This window comes from Dreissena polymorpha, chromosome 3, assembly GCF_020536995.1.
Source record: "Dreissena polymorpha isolate Duluth1 chromosome 3, UMN_Dpol_1.0, whole genome shotgun sequence".
NCBI lineage: Eukaryota > Metazoa > Mollusca > Bivalvia > Myida > Dreissenidae > Dreissena > Dreissena polymorpha.
The window spans coordinates 43,483,050-43,498,746 of NC_068357.1; the positions used below are offsets into that span (position 1 = coordinate 43,483,050).

Sequence of the window (15,697 nt, forward strand, 5' to 3'; positions counted from 1 at the left end):
CCTTCTTGTTTCATTTAAAGATAGTCTCTTCATAGCAAAAATCTGTTTTAGGTTGAATTATTTGTCCCTGAAGAGCCTGTGAGGACTGCACAGGCTAATCTGGGATGACACTTTACGCACAGGCATTTAAAACCCCCTTTTCACTTGCAGTATAAAGTTGTGCATGTGCAATGTTTATTATCCCAAGCTAAATTTGCTAAACTAAAATTATGCCCCTTTTCACGTTTCTTTGAACGGTTTTATTAATATTTTCAATTCTGTGACTTGATGATTACAACTTGCGATGTCTGGGGTAATCATAATTGTAACAAGCTCTTATGTTCTGATTTGCTTTGACTTCTATAAATCTTAACCCTTCCCACTCAGACGCAAAGTGAAAATGGCTATGTGCAAACAGCATAAAACCAGAGCAGCCTGTTAGTAACTCACAGTCTGTTCAGGTTTTATGCTGTTTGTTACTCATCAGTATTTAAGGGTTGGAGATGAAGCCTTTAAAAGTTGAATAGAGTAAAAAAGGTCTTTAATTTAATTAAACTTTCTAAGGGACTTAAATTACACATGATTGTGTCAAAATATGTATCTAAGTGGTAAAGGAGTAAATATTTACCAGTTAGTTTTTTATGAAACAATCAGATGCTGCTTTATAATTGAAATAAAACACTAGGAAAAGCTTGTCCTACTATTCATGTATGAATCACAGACCTATGTCATGGTTAACATTCAATGGTTTACTATCACCATGTGTGGTTGTCATAAATTTTATTCTTAGACGGCTTTATTTTGTTTTAATCTCTGCACCTAATGAAAGTATGTTTGTGTATGCCTGACTAAGTCTAAATATCGGATTTTTTTTATTGGAAGTGAGCTATTTTGGGTTCACATTGTTTCTGAAATACACACACGATTGCACCTATTATGTTTACAATTATTCTTCAAATGTGAATTGTTTATTTTCTTGTGAATTTACTGAAAAGGTCTGTCAAATCTATAATAGAAATGTGTGTTAGTGTTATGTTTGGTAGAATGATGACAGCATTATGGAAGTTTTCTTGAACAGTTTGGGATTTAAATATCTTTTTAAGTAAGTTGGAACTTCATATTCTATGTAAAACTTCTTAATTTTTGCTTTAAATGTTTGATTGATTTTTTTTACGCCATTTCCATATCGATTTCTTTTACTTTGGCAATTTTAGCTACCAAGGAATTTATGTATGGATCATTCCGTGTTGTTCCAAAAACATCACCATTCAGCCGTCAGTTAATTATAAACAAGCTATTATTTTGTTTTTCATTGAATATTGCAAACAGTTACAGTGCTGAGTCTGTGCATTATAGACCTATAATGACTCCCTTCACACTTTCACATGTCCCTCTGTCATTTTACATGCAGCAAGCCCCTGTCGGATATTTCTACGCTTGTTTTCCTAAAAACGTTCTGGTATGTATTTAATTTTTGGCTACTGCATGCAAAATTGTAATTTTAAGTTCTGTTTACATTTCTCTTTTGTTGTTCTTGAGCGAAAAAGCATGCCAGAATGGTATAGTGCCCAATGTTGGCTAAAATGCAACAAAACATTTGACATTGGCCTATTCCAAAATATATGTTTACTTTAAATGCATCCTATTAATCAAATTTTCCTAATCTTACAGTACTGGATAATATTCCTTTAAGTGTACATTTAGTATTCATCTCGGAAAAAATACCTTCAATCCATGTATGTTTTACTGATTCTTTAATAATCTTAATTATATCAATTTTTAACACAAATCATAATTAAACTCTATCGTATAGTCAAGGGAAAAATGTCTTTGCTGACCTTTCACTTAACACACAATTAAACGGTCTGGTGACAGGTAATAATGATAAAGTGATAATTTCATCATTTTTATGCCATGTTTTTATGTGGAAAAATGGTACTCATGCATGTAATATGATTTTGCTTATGTTGTAAATGTTGTTTTATCTGTTGCCATCAGGTTTGCACATCATTTTAAGCATGCTTCAGTGCTTTCATTTGATTGTCATGGTTATATTTCATATTGGGAAATAGTTTGGATTCAACTGTTCAGAACAGGTTTAATGTTTTATGGTACAGGTTTTATGGTACAGGTGCATTTTCTGGTGAGAAGTTTTTTCCCACAGGCAATGTGTATGCAAGTAAGCATTATTTTTTTGTCAATCACATCGCCTCCATTTCGGGCAATTTAGTCAATAATGTTGGTAGAAACTTCAATTTTTTATGTAGCTGCAATAACTTCCCCAATTTTAAGACTGATTGATAAATTTAGCCTTATTATGTTCTTGTCAGTGGTTTGAATCACTTTTCTAAGAATGTTTCTTGCTGTGAATTCCTCATTGCAGTAGCAAATGCTCAGACATCCTGATAAAACTTTCTATTTGAAAGCGCACAGGGCTTCAGAAATGATACTTGTTCGCCCAGTTTTAGCTCAAACATTTCACATATAACATGTAGCTGCAATATAAACATCAGCAGCAGCTTGTTTGTGCTGTGGGAATGGGAACTTTCACCTGTTGAATGGTACAAGTGGATATTTAAGAACTTTGATTTTGGATTAGAAGTTCATCAGGAAACAAAGCATTCCTGGTAAAAATATTCTTCAAACAAGGTAACTTATGTTTCAATGTTCAGTATTTGTTGAACATAATACAAATCTAATGTAATACTGTGTGTTGTAATTGTATTTTAATATGAAAGCTCTTGTTTTTCCATGTAAAATGACAATGCAAGTTGCTTGTATTAAATCATTAATTTTTAAAATCATACATTTCTCAGGTGTCTAGCTAGGCTCAAAATTTAGGGAGAAGTCACTTCTCTCTTAAAAGCCAAAATAGGGAGAATTGGTAACATTTTTGGGAGAAATGGTACATTTGCATCATAGATCTTAGTTTTACGTATATTTTGCAGCAACTTAACGGATAAGTGGTTTCTGTTCAACTTTCAATCAATTCTTCACTTGTTTTATACAATAAGCATGTTAAGTGTATAAAACCAACATTTTCCTTATTTCTCATTGATTGTTGATTATGATTGTACTTTTAATTATTTTTTTTCCTAAACAGGTGTATCAAATAAACTTCAATTGTAACAAGCCAGTCATGTTCAGAATCTTTTTACTTCCTTGTTAATTTGAAACAATTCAACATTAAATCAAATTCATATTTTGTTACAAATATTTGTTTTAAATTAAACATTCATTTAAAATCTCATTTTACAGCAGAGATTCCAAATCTGACCTGTAAATGAGCCCCATATTTATTGCCAGTGCTAGGTTACATCACTTTTACACACTTTTGCCTGTAGGTTTACAAAAATGCTCATAACTTATATGTCGCTTTAGATGAAACCTTCATATTTGGTATGCATGTGTATATGGACAAGGCCTTTCCATACGCACACAAATGTTGACCCCTTTGACCTTGACCTTGAACTTCGGGTCCGCGTTTAGGTTTCAAAAAATGCGTTTAGGTTTCGAAAAATGCTCATTAACTTCTATCAAAGTGTTTATCTGGGGCATATGTCATCCTATGGAGACAGCTCTTGTTTGTTTATAGGTAGTCTCTTATGAATGAAAATCCAGTCTAGGCAGAAAGTGTCATCGCTGATGAGTATTGCTGACTCCACAGGCTAATCTTGAAAGACACTTGAACCTTTACCACTCGAAACGCATTTTGATGCATTTGAAGTCCTTTAGAAAATCAAGTAAAATTTAAGTCCTTTCTTAATATATTCAAGTTTTTGAGGCTTTATTTCCAAACTTTAGATACTGATGAGCATCAAAGAGAATAAAACCTTAACAGACTGCAAGTTACTCGCAGGCTGTTCTGGTTTTATGCTGTTTTACACATAGTCATCAGTTTCTAAGGCTTGAAAATAAAGCATTTATAAAGTTGAATCTAGTAAGAACAGTCTTAAATAAATTTACATTTCTAAGGGACTACAATTGCGTCAAAATATCTAAGTGGTAACAGGTTAAGCACCCCTTTATACTGAAGGATTCTGAGTTTCATTAACAATATTGTACAATAAAAAATTATTGACTGAATCATGAAGCCAACTGGATGCTGTCATATGAGGTCCCCATATCAGTTTTTAAACAAGAACATCATACAAATATGGTGATTTAATACTTGCTTGAAGTATTTACATTAGTCCTGATGGTGATCGTGGGTGAATATTTTTACAATATTTTATGGTTGGTCAGTCAATTGACCAGTCGCCAAATAAGCGATTGCTCTGCCCACTAAGTTGTGTTTTCATAAAACGCTTATTCCATTACTCCGACAGTCTTTATTTGTCGGACCATGTGGCCGCAATAAACGAAATCTGATTGATTATTACGTGAGTTTGATTGACAGCTGGCGAGTGGTCAATTATTCCAATTGTATGCAAACAATTTGAATATCGATGGTCTCAATTTAAAATGTCGAACCTACAAAAACACAAGTTTTCAGGAGACCTATTTTAGTTAAACATTTCTTGCACAAAGTCAAATAAAGATTATTTTAAACATTTTTAAAAGTGTCGCATGATAGACCATGTTCGTATGGAACTAATTTGACGTTAAGTTAATAAATCTGCTGTAAAATGTATCTTCGTCATTTAGACTTGCATTTATGTGATGTTTCGGCAAATTGGACAGCTTATTGTAATAGATTTTGTTTCAATAGAATAAATTTTTCCACTGTTGTCCGTTAGATATAGCAAAGCAATGCATTTTTTTTCTGTTTTACACGGTGGAACAGAGGTGACAACCGCAATTCGTTATTTATAGTGTGGCCTCAACTTAGTAACTTGTGGGAACGACTAATAAAGTTGAGGGAACAACATCATAAGTTGTGGCTTCAACTTAATAACTTGTGGAAACAATTTTTAAAATAACTTGTGGAAACAACTACGTACGTTGTCCCCACAACTGTTTAAGTTGAGACCTCAGCTTAGTAACTTGTGGCCACAACTTCATAACTTGCTCCCAAAACTTATTAAATTGTGACCTCAACCTAGTAATTTGTTCATTTAACTTATTAAGTTATTCCTTCAACTAAATAACTTGTGGGAACAACTTATTTATTAAGTTGAGGCCTCAGCTCAGAAACTTGTGGCGACAACTTCATAACTTGTTCCCACAACTTATTAGTTTTTGCCTCAACTAAATAACTTGTGGGACCAACTAACTATGTTGAAACCACTAATTTAAGTTTAACCAATAATATCGGGCGTTTCATCTTTACCGTTTTATCACAATTAGTACCCCTTATTTTACTAGGTGCTCGGGTTCGAGCACTATCCCTGTTAGCTATGGATCCCCCGTTCGAGCCCTATCTGAGCACTTGCCATGTAAGTCATTGATTTCAGATTTGAGCCCCTATCTGAGCGATGGCCAAGTTAGCGACTTGGTTCAGGGCTCGAACCCTGTTGTGAAAACTAGGCACATAAGCGACGGATTCCGGTTGGGAATCCAGGTCTGATACCTCCCTTTTTAAACGATGGGTCTTTGGGTTTTAGCCCCAGTCTAAGGACTTTCCCTGTAAGCGACTTGGATTCCAGTCTGAGCATTCGCACCCTACGTAACGGATCCCGGCTTGGATGCCCTGCTTGAGCACTCACCCTGTATGCTATGCCCCCGGGCTAAAATCCCTGTTTAAGTACTTACCATTTAAGCGAACGGACCCTGATCAAAGTCGTAGTCTTATCGCCGGACCCGAAAAATGCGGGATTTATAGCTTACAGGGCTAGTGCTCAGACCGGCGCTAGAACCCGAACACCCATAGCTTGCGAGGCTAGCTCTCATTTCCGGACTCGAAAGCGGGAAATGTTGCTTACGAAGCTCATTTCCGCAGCCGGTCGCTTAGTAGGCGGGTGCTCAGTATGGTATGTTAGCGACGGCTGTTTGGTTCGAGTCCCTGTGTGAACCCGTAGCTTTCGGTGCGAACGCTCAGACTGAGGTTTGCAACCGGGATCCTTCCCTTACTGGGCAAGAGCTAAGACACAGGCTTGAACCCGGGATCCATAGCTTTCAGGACTAGTACTCAGACTGGGGCTCGAACCCGGGACCGGTCACTGTTGGTGCAAATTCTCACATCGGAATTCGAGCCGTCGCTTATAGGGTAAATCCTTAAACCGAGGATTGATCTAGAGACCCAAAGCTTTCAGGGCTAGTGCTCGAACTATGATTCGAACCCCGAGGCCGTCGAAAACTCCGTATTAGATTTTCAGACCGTCGAAAACTTAGGCATCTTGCACTCGCCTCGTAAGCGATGGTTCCCGGGATCGAGCCCCGGTCAGAGGAATCGCCCTTTACAAGAAGCGTCCCGGGTTCAAATCCAAAAACCATGGGACTCGAAACCGGGATCCGACGCGTACGTTGCTAGTGCTCAGACCGGGGATGGAACCCTGAACCCAGTCGCAAACAAGGCAAGTGCTCAGACAATTGTGGTCTTAACTTAGTAACTTGCGGCCAGAAAGTTATAAAGTTGAAGGAACAACTTACTAAGTTGAAACCTCAACTTAATAAGTTGTAGGAACAAGCTATTAGTTGCGGCCACAAGTTAATACCTCAACATTTTATATTATTTTGATATCTTTTTGCGTTCATCAATGCTATAAAATGTACATCATTTAATTATTTTATAAGCAAACGTTTACGTTTCGTCAATTTGCCTTAAAATACATGGCTATATTGATACTTTAATATATTAATAAGCTCGCAAAATGCTGACGTAACAATTTTTTTCAGCTTCGTCATTTTGACTTCAAGCAATTGCGGTTCGTCATTACATCACGTGACTATATGGAGCTGTTGCGATTGGTTAACTATTTTGTTGTTTTGGGGGTATATGTGCATTGATTTCCCGCTTTACACAATATCAAAATCGCGAAATGCCAAAAATGTAGGTTCGTCATTTTAAATTGGGACCATCGATATAATTTTGCTTATGAATTCATTATCTTCCAATATGTGTGAATGCTATGGGTATAATCCTTTGTGTACAATGTCTCTCATGAATTTCACTTATTATCCACCTGACAGTGTCCACATGATTTTGGTGTCTGTTTTATTGTGATTTCCATGAGTTGTTATTAAATTGACATAGTTAAATCAGGGTGCAGGATCACGTGACTTTGTGGGGTTCCCCCTTTTAACTTTAATGGATGTGATATATACAACGGAAAGTGGTGCTTAGTTTCAAATAAGTTTTTAATACAATTTTTCTTACGAATTTTAACTGGTGTGTAAAAGATAGATTTTTATGCTGCTTATGGCTACGTGAAATACATCCGAATGAATTTATTTAATAAGCCTCTGTTCTTGTTCGAAATTCGATTTGTACTACCGGCACACTGTTATGCTTCATGCAATGTGAAATTTTGTTACTATTTTCAGATGTATTCAAAGATTTATTCTTATACCTTAAAATATCAGCACAAACTGTAAGAAAAACTGACAGTGTGTTTTATGCACTAAAAATAAAGTTCTTAACGGTGTGATTACATTCTGTCAAGCCCATGTGTAAACCCCTGAAAACAACGTCAATTCTGCACCCTGAAATGACCTTGTGCACTTAATGAATGCAATATTCAGTGGGCAATATATTCAGTTGCACCACAGAGTGTATATTGATAGGAGATGAATCGAGTATTTGACCCTTACTGTATTAAATTCAATCTTATGCAAAAACTATTCATCCGATTTTATTGGTTTATACGTTATCTTGTTGCTCATTAATTCCTCTTTCAAAAAAATATAACTTTTAGTATATTCCCGTTGTTATTAATGGATTTATAGCGAGTTAAACACAAGAAATACACATTTTATGTTTTACCACCGCGCGTTTTAACGTGTTGTGGCTATCGATCTTTTACAATTAGCGTACAGCGAAGCGCCGAGGTTATACATTTTGATGTACCCACTCACGTCTTTTGTTAAATAATAGTTTTATTTCTCGGCCGATTTTGAAAAATTATATATCATTAGAAAGCTTATGTTACGTAGTAAACAGATATATAAATATATATTAAGTTTTTCTTCTGATTTCGACAGCCCGGCGAGTTATAACTTTAACTTTTGCAAATATTATACCGTTTTGGAGTTTTAGAATCTAGATTTACGGTTGACATGTTCGTACTTAATACCAATTTGTAGCGTTTATATTTGGAGTTCAGTTTAAAAAATTACATCTTGCTTAGGAGAATAGAATTCTGTATACGATAGAAAAAAAATTGTTTAAAAACGAAAGTAATTAAGGAATGAAGGCGGAAAAAAGTAGCGCGCGTTCCTAACGCACTGAACTGATGCTACGGTCTTGGCGATTATGCTTTTGTTTAGAAACCGGCCATTGAGTTTCCTTTGCCATGATATATTTTTATGGAATATATTGTAGTATTTTGTTCACGAAACATATCAACAAAGCTTATTATAAATGACTCTTGATAAATTAACAATTTCAGCTCTTGTTTATAACACAGAAAGGGTGTTAAATTTATGATGAAACAGCGTATATAGCGGACCCTCTCGATATTATTCGGCTTTGCATGCATACTTGAAATAAAATGGGTGTCAAAAACATTCATCGTTTGCTGTTTATTATCAACGAGGTAATTATGTATAATTATTTGAAATGTTATTTACCTTAAATTATCAATTTATTAAAGATTCTTGAAAATCGGTGTTACGCGGGTCATTTCGTATTTTGACATCAGGGCATCATGTCCAACTATTCAAAATCAGATTTTTTTACCGGGACGATGACGGCTTAGATTTAGACAGGCAGACAGATATTTTATTCAGACTTATACAACAGTACATCGTCTTCAACTCAAATATATTAATTATTTTTAGACGAATTGTTAGGTGATTACACATATAGCAGTAATGATTCTGAGAATGTTGCTATGTTTCTTATCCGTGTAATCTAGAGTCCGTGGTTTGAGCATTTTTATCGCGGTGTTCAATAAAAGATATCTCAATAATCTTGTTTATTGATAGATAAACCAATTATCTCGTTATGATCAGATACTGTGCCGACCAATACTAAATAACACTATGGTGTCATACGCCACAGCAGGGACCTATACTTGTATATTGGTCCCTAACCACAGGTGGCAATGTCTGGTCAGTTTACACTTTTTGTGATACCACCATGTCTTCTCGTGGTATTAGTGGTCATTTCTTGGAGTAATGTAACGCCAAATACTCAATTTTGCGTTTATAAGATATGTAGCGTATTAAAAACATTTAAAGTCATCTGTCCATACAGATTGCCATAAACTAAATACTGTATAGATGTCAGCCAGCTTAATCATAATAATTATAAGTGCTTAATACCTATACATGTACATTTTAAACATTTAAAAAATCTAATACTTAACATTTAACGTATTTAGCGGGTACCGGTAAAAAAAAAAATTCCGTCATTTCGTAGTCCTATAAACAGTGTATGGTAGTGTACGGAACAACATGATTAAAACGGGGTTAAATAATCTTTCCGAAAAATACAAATAATACAGAGTTTTAATTGAGAATTCTATATATTTATAACTCTGATAACTTATAAAGATATTTCAATATACATGCATAGACAGTTGGCCGTGATTTTCAAGAATCTTTAAATAATTTTAATTAGCCGGATTTTTTTCGAAAAAATCTCGGCTTATAGATTGATGTTGTCGGGCGGGCGGGCGGGGTGGCGGCGTGCTCGAAAATGTTAAAGTTCTTATTTCATGGTATAACTTTGGTATGCTTGGACCTAGAGTCTTCAAACTTGACATGAAGGTTGGCCAGGATTAACAGATGACCACTGGTCATTTCAAGGTCATTCATTTGAAGGTCAAGGTCACTGTGACCTTCAATATAAAAAATGTTAAAGTTGTTATAACTTTGGTATGCTTGGACCTAGAGTCTTGAAACTTGACATGAAGGTTGGCCATAACTAGTTAGTAACCACTGGTCATTTCAAGGTCATTCATTTGAAGGTCAAGGTCACTGTGACCTTGAATGTAAAAATGTTAAAGTTCTTATTTCATGGTATAACTTTGGTATGCTTGGACCTAGAGTCTTCAAACTTGACATGAAGGTTGGCCAGGATTAACAGATGACCACTGGTCATTTCAAGGTCATTCATTTGAAGGTGAAGGTCACTGTGACCTTCAATATAAAAATGTTAAAGTTGTTATAACTTTGGTATGCTTGGACCTAGAGTCTTGAAACTTGACATGAAGGTTGGCCAGAACTAGTAAGTAACCACTGGACATTTCAAGGTCATTCATTTGAAGGTCAAGGTCACTGTGACCTTGAATGTAAAAATGTTAAAGTTGTTATAACTTTGGTATGCTTGGACCTAGAGTCTTGAAACTTGACATGAAGGTTGGCCAGAACTAGTAAGTAACCACTGGACATTTCAAGGTCATTCATTTGAAGGTCAAGGTCACTGTGACCTTGAATGTAAAAATGTTAAAGTTCTTATTTCATGTTATAACTTTGGTATGCTTGTACCTAGAGTCTTCAAACTTGAAATAAAGATTGGCCAGTACTAGAAGATGACCACTGGTCATTTCAATGTCATTCATTTGAAGGTCAAGGTCACTGTGACCTTAAATGTTAAAATGTTAAAATTGTTATAACTTTGGTATGCTTGGACATAGAGTCTTCAAACTTGACATGAAGGTTTGCAAGCACACTTAGATGACCACTGGTCATTTCAAGGTCATTCATTCTAAGGTCAAGGTCACTGTGACCTTGAATGTAAAAATGTTAAAGTTCTTATAACTTTGGTAGGTAAAAATGTTAAAGTTCTTATTCCATGTTATAACTTTGGTATGCTTGTACCTAGAGTCTTCAAACTTGACATAAAGGTTGGCCAGTACTAGAAGATCACCACTGCTCATTTCAATGTCATTCATTTGAAGGTCAAGGTCACTGTGACCTTCAATGTTAAAATGTTAAAATTGTTTAACCTTTTGGAGTGATCATAAGGCTGTCTGGATTTCTGTGTAGGTATGTGAAAGCAAAACAATAAATAGTATTATTTCATCTAAGTTTATTTTCTTACATTTGATAATGAAATTGATGGAAACTTCAAACAATATGTTACTAATTTGCTAATAAAAAAATTGAGATCAAACTTTCCTAATTGTCAATTCAAGTTCATATTTGTGACCTTAAATGTTATTGTTGTTCATGTATATGCATGCATTCAAAACATAACACAAGGTTTGCTCATGCCTTGAAAAGTACTTACATTTCATTTTGACCTTTGAACAATATTTCAGTAATTTAAGTATTGCATTGACAAAAACACGAAAGGTACTTTCCTGTCATTTAAATAAAAAATCCGGCTTCAATGCGGTCATCTCCGACCGCGGAACTCTTGTTAATTGATAATTTATGGTTAATAACCTTTCATATAATTTTACATAATTACCTTTTTGATAATAAACAACAAACGATGAATGTTTTGACACCCATTATATTTGAAGTATGCAAAGCCTAAACATATCAAGAGGGTCCGCTATATACGCTGTTTCATCATAAAATTAACACCCTTTCTTTGTTATAATCAAGAGCTGAAATCGTTAATTTATTTAGCTTCATTAATATTTAGCTTTATTGATATGTCTCTAGAACAAAATATTTAAATATATTTCATAAAAAAATATAATAATCATGGCAAAGGAAATTCAATGACCGGTATCTAAACAAAAGCATAATCGTCAAGACCTTAGCATCAGTTCGGTTCGTTATGACAGTGCTACTTTCTTCCGCCTTAAGTCCTTACTTGTTTTTATTTTTAAACCATTTTTATGTCCCCCACTATAGTAGTGGGGGACATATTGTTTTTGCCCCGTCTGTTGGTCTGTTGGTCTGTTGGTTTGTTGGTCTGTTTGCGCCAACTTTAACATTTTGCAATAACTTTTGCTATATTGAAGATAGCAACTTCATATTTGGCATGCATGTGTATCTCATAAAGCTGCACATTTTGAGTGGTAAAAGGTCAAGGTCAAGGTCATCCTTCAAGGTCAGAGGTCAAATATATGTGGCCAAAATCGCTCATTTTATGAATACTTTTGCAATATTGAAGATAGCAACTTGATATTTGGCATGCATGTGTATCTCATAGAGATGCACATTTTGAGTGGTGAAAGGTCAAGGTCATCCTTCAAGGTCAGAGGTCAAATATATGTGGCTCAAATCGCTTATTTTATAAATACTTTTGCAATATTGAAGATAGCAACTTGATATTTGGCATGCATGTGCATCTCATGGAGCTGCACATTTTGAGTGGTGAAAGTTTAAGGTCAAGGTCATCCTTCAAGGTCAGAGGTCAAATATATGTGGCCCAAATCGCTTATTTTATGAATACTTTTGCAATATTGAAGATAGCAACTTGTTATTTGGCATGCATGTGTATCTCATGGAGCTGCACATTTTGAGTGGTGAAAGGTCAAGGTCATCCTTCACAAGGTCAAGGTCATCCTTCAAGGTCTAACATTATATAGGGGGACATTGTGTTTCACAAACACATCTTGTTTTCTCTATCATATACAGAATTCTATTCTCCTAAGCAAGATGTTATTTTTAAAACTGAACTCCAAATATAAACGCTACAAATCGGTATAAAGTATGAACATGTCAACCGTAAATCTAGATTCTAAAACTCCAAAACGGTATGATATTTGCAAAAGTTAAAGTTATAACTCGCCGGGCTTCTGAAATCAGAAGAAAAACTTAATATATATTTATATATCTGAAAACTACGTTACGTAAGCTTTCTAATGATATATAATTTGTCAAAATCGGCCTAGAAATGAAACTATAATTTAACAAAATACGTGAGTGGGTACATCAAATGTATAACCTCGGCGCTTCGATAAAAGATCGATATTTACGACAAGGTCACGTGACTTAGACACAACAAGATATTTGGCGTAACGGTCCCGTTTCTTATCCGTGTAATCTAGAGTCCGTGATTGCAGGGAGACCTGGTGCACATATGCATTTTACATATGCCTGTACTAGGAGGATTTGTCTGATTAAATCACAAGTTGCATTGACTGTAATTAACTCCCCCCCCCTTCCCCGTATAATATGAATCACACATTTACTAGTGTGGTTTATTGTATTGAAGAATGATGTTGCATACTTATTAGATGCTTTGTAATGCTGAGCTTCATAATTAAAGGGGGGGGGGGGTCAATTTATATTTTGAGTCATAAGTGGTTGGCCCACTTTCAATTTATTACATTCATGAGTAACTAAAATGTTAAGTATTTATGTTTTCAAATGTTTATATAAGATTTTTTGTTTGTATTTGTTTTATATATAATATGAATGGCTTTTGGGGTTACAACAATATACACAAGGCCCATCTTGCAAATGTAACAAATCATTTTGTTTATAGTCTGTCTTCATAGAACTGTAACACATTTAGCCTACCTCATTATTTTAAGGTTTTTAAAAAGTAAATATGTTTTATACAATTGTTTTCTTCAATGGCTGCAATCAAGATTCACTCTTTAACCCTTTTCCACTCAGAATCAAAGTGAAAATAGCTGTATGCAAACAGCATAAAACCAGAACAGCCTGCAAGTAACACACAGTCTTTTCAGGTTTTATGCTGTTTGCCGCTGATCAGTATCTGAGGGTTTGAAATGAAGCCATTAAAATGTGTATATCGTAAGAATAGTCTTTAATTAAATTCAACTTTCTAAGGGACTACATATGCGCCAAATAAGGTATCTAATGGGTAAAAACACTTTTCTTGTATCCCAAAAGGTCCCAGATGGGTGTATTATGGAGACCCATTTTGTACTGTGATGTGACTCCATGGGGCTAATGGTATCATGCAGTCTAATATGATATTGTGGCCTTTGTCTATAAAATTATTGCATTTGAATGAAGTCTCATTTCTGGTAATAATTTGATTATATTATTTCAACATCTTATATAGAAATCTTTAAACAATATTTCATGTTTTAAATACATTTTACTTGGATTATGAAGGTTGTTATGACCTGCTTAAAAGATCATGTGTCCATAATATGTAGCTTTGAAGGAGACTTCTGTCTGAGAGTCTTAACTCAAGCAATATTTTGTTCATTGATTATTGGTGTCATGTTCAGTTATTAGTGATGTATGTGTTAATTGAGTTTTGGGTAGTTATTTGATTATAATATTAAGTTTCAACTAAGTCTTGGTCTTAATTAAAGACACACACATTTTAGTATAGCTCCACTTCTGTTTGTCTTGTAAAGTTATGTTTTTGGGACTTATTGGCATAGCAATAGATATCAAAGAAACAGGCAAAACAAGGCTCTTTTAAAACATGGTTTCATGTCAAAGTTTCCATTTTACCTTTGATGTATTCATGCAATACTTTGTCTCAATACAATATTTTTGAAAACCGGTTTTTAACTCACCTGAGCACAACATGCTCATAGTAGGCTTTAGTTAGCGCCTTTTGTATGTCATTATTAAATAGCTGTTTTTGCTTTAATGCCATGTTGGTACATATATATGCGATGCAGACTCCCTTCTTTGAAAAATGTATGTACATAATTACAAAACTGAAAGGATGTTATTTCGAAATAAGAGAGTTTTTACCTCATAATCACAATGTCATTATAATGTCATTAAGTCAGGTTTTCACAGTTCCTGGCTTAACAATGTAATTAAGCTCGGTTTTCGAAGAGCCTGTCTTCACAATGTCATTAAGCCCTGTTTTTGCAGAGCCTGACTTCACAATGTCATTAAGCCCGTTTTTGGCAGAGCCTGGCTTCACAATGTCATTAAGCCCGGTTTTTGCAGAGCCTGGCTTCACAATGTCATTAAGCCTGGTTTTTGCAGAGCCTGGCTTCACAATGTATTTTAAGCCCTGTTTTTGCAGAGCCTGGCTTCACAATACCATTAAGCCTGGTTTTCGAGTTCCTGGCTTCAAAATGTCATTAAGCCCTGTTTTTGCAAAGCTTGGCTTCACAATGTCATTAAGCCTGGTTTTTGCAGAGTCTGGCTTCACAATGTCATTTAGCCCGGTTTTTGCAGAGCCTGGCTTTATAATAACCATTAAGCCTGGTTTTTGCAGTTCCTGGCTTCACAATGTCATTAAGCCCTGTTTTTGTAGAGCCTGGCTTCACAATGTAATTAAGCCCGGTTTTCGCAGTTTCTGGCTTCACAATGTCATAAAGCCTGGTTTCTAAAGAGCCTGGTTTTACAATGTCATTAAGTCTGGTTTTCAAAGTTCCTGGCTTCACAATACCATTAGGCCTGGTTTTCGCAGTTCCTGGCATTACAATGTCATTTAGCCCAGTTTTCGCAGTTCCTGGCTTCACAATGTCATTAAACCCTATTTTTGCAGAGCCTGGCTTCACAATGTCATTAAGCCTGGTTTTCAAAGTTCCTGGCTTCACAATACCATTAGGCCTGGTTTTCGCAGTTCCTGGCATTACAATGTCATTTAGCCCGGTTTTTCGCAGTTCCTGGCTTCACAATGTCATTAAGCCCTATTTTTGCAGAGCCTGGCTTCACAATGTCATTAAGCCTGGTTTTCAAAGTTCCTGGCATCACAATACCATTAGGCCTGGTTTTCGCAGTTCCTGGCATTACAATGTCATTTGGCCCTGTTTTCGCAGTTCCTGGCTTCACAATGTCATTAAACCCTATTTTTGCAGAGCCTGGCTTCACA

The 15,697-nt window shown here is 35.3% G+C and overlaps 1 protein-coding gene across 6 annotated transcripts in view; it reads left to right on the plus strand.

The window, feature by feature from the left end:
- Positions 1 to 15,697, plus strand: part of LOC127873867 (centrosomal protein of 170 kDa protein B-like) — a 147,674-nt gene that overhangs the window by 77,519 nt on the left and 54,458 nt on the right. For 5 of the 6 annotated variants that reach the window (XM_052417934.1, XM_052417936.1, XM_052417931.1 and 2 more), the window contains one exon: positions 1,391 to 1,438. The exons of the other annotated variant lie outside the window; for it this stretch is intronic. In XM_052417934.1, the coding sequence (XP_052273894.1) occupies positions 1,391 to 1,438 (48 nt within the window). The remainder of the gene's footprint in view (positions 1 to 1,390; positions 1,439 to 15,697) is intronic. 6 annotated transcript variants of the gene reach the window in all.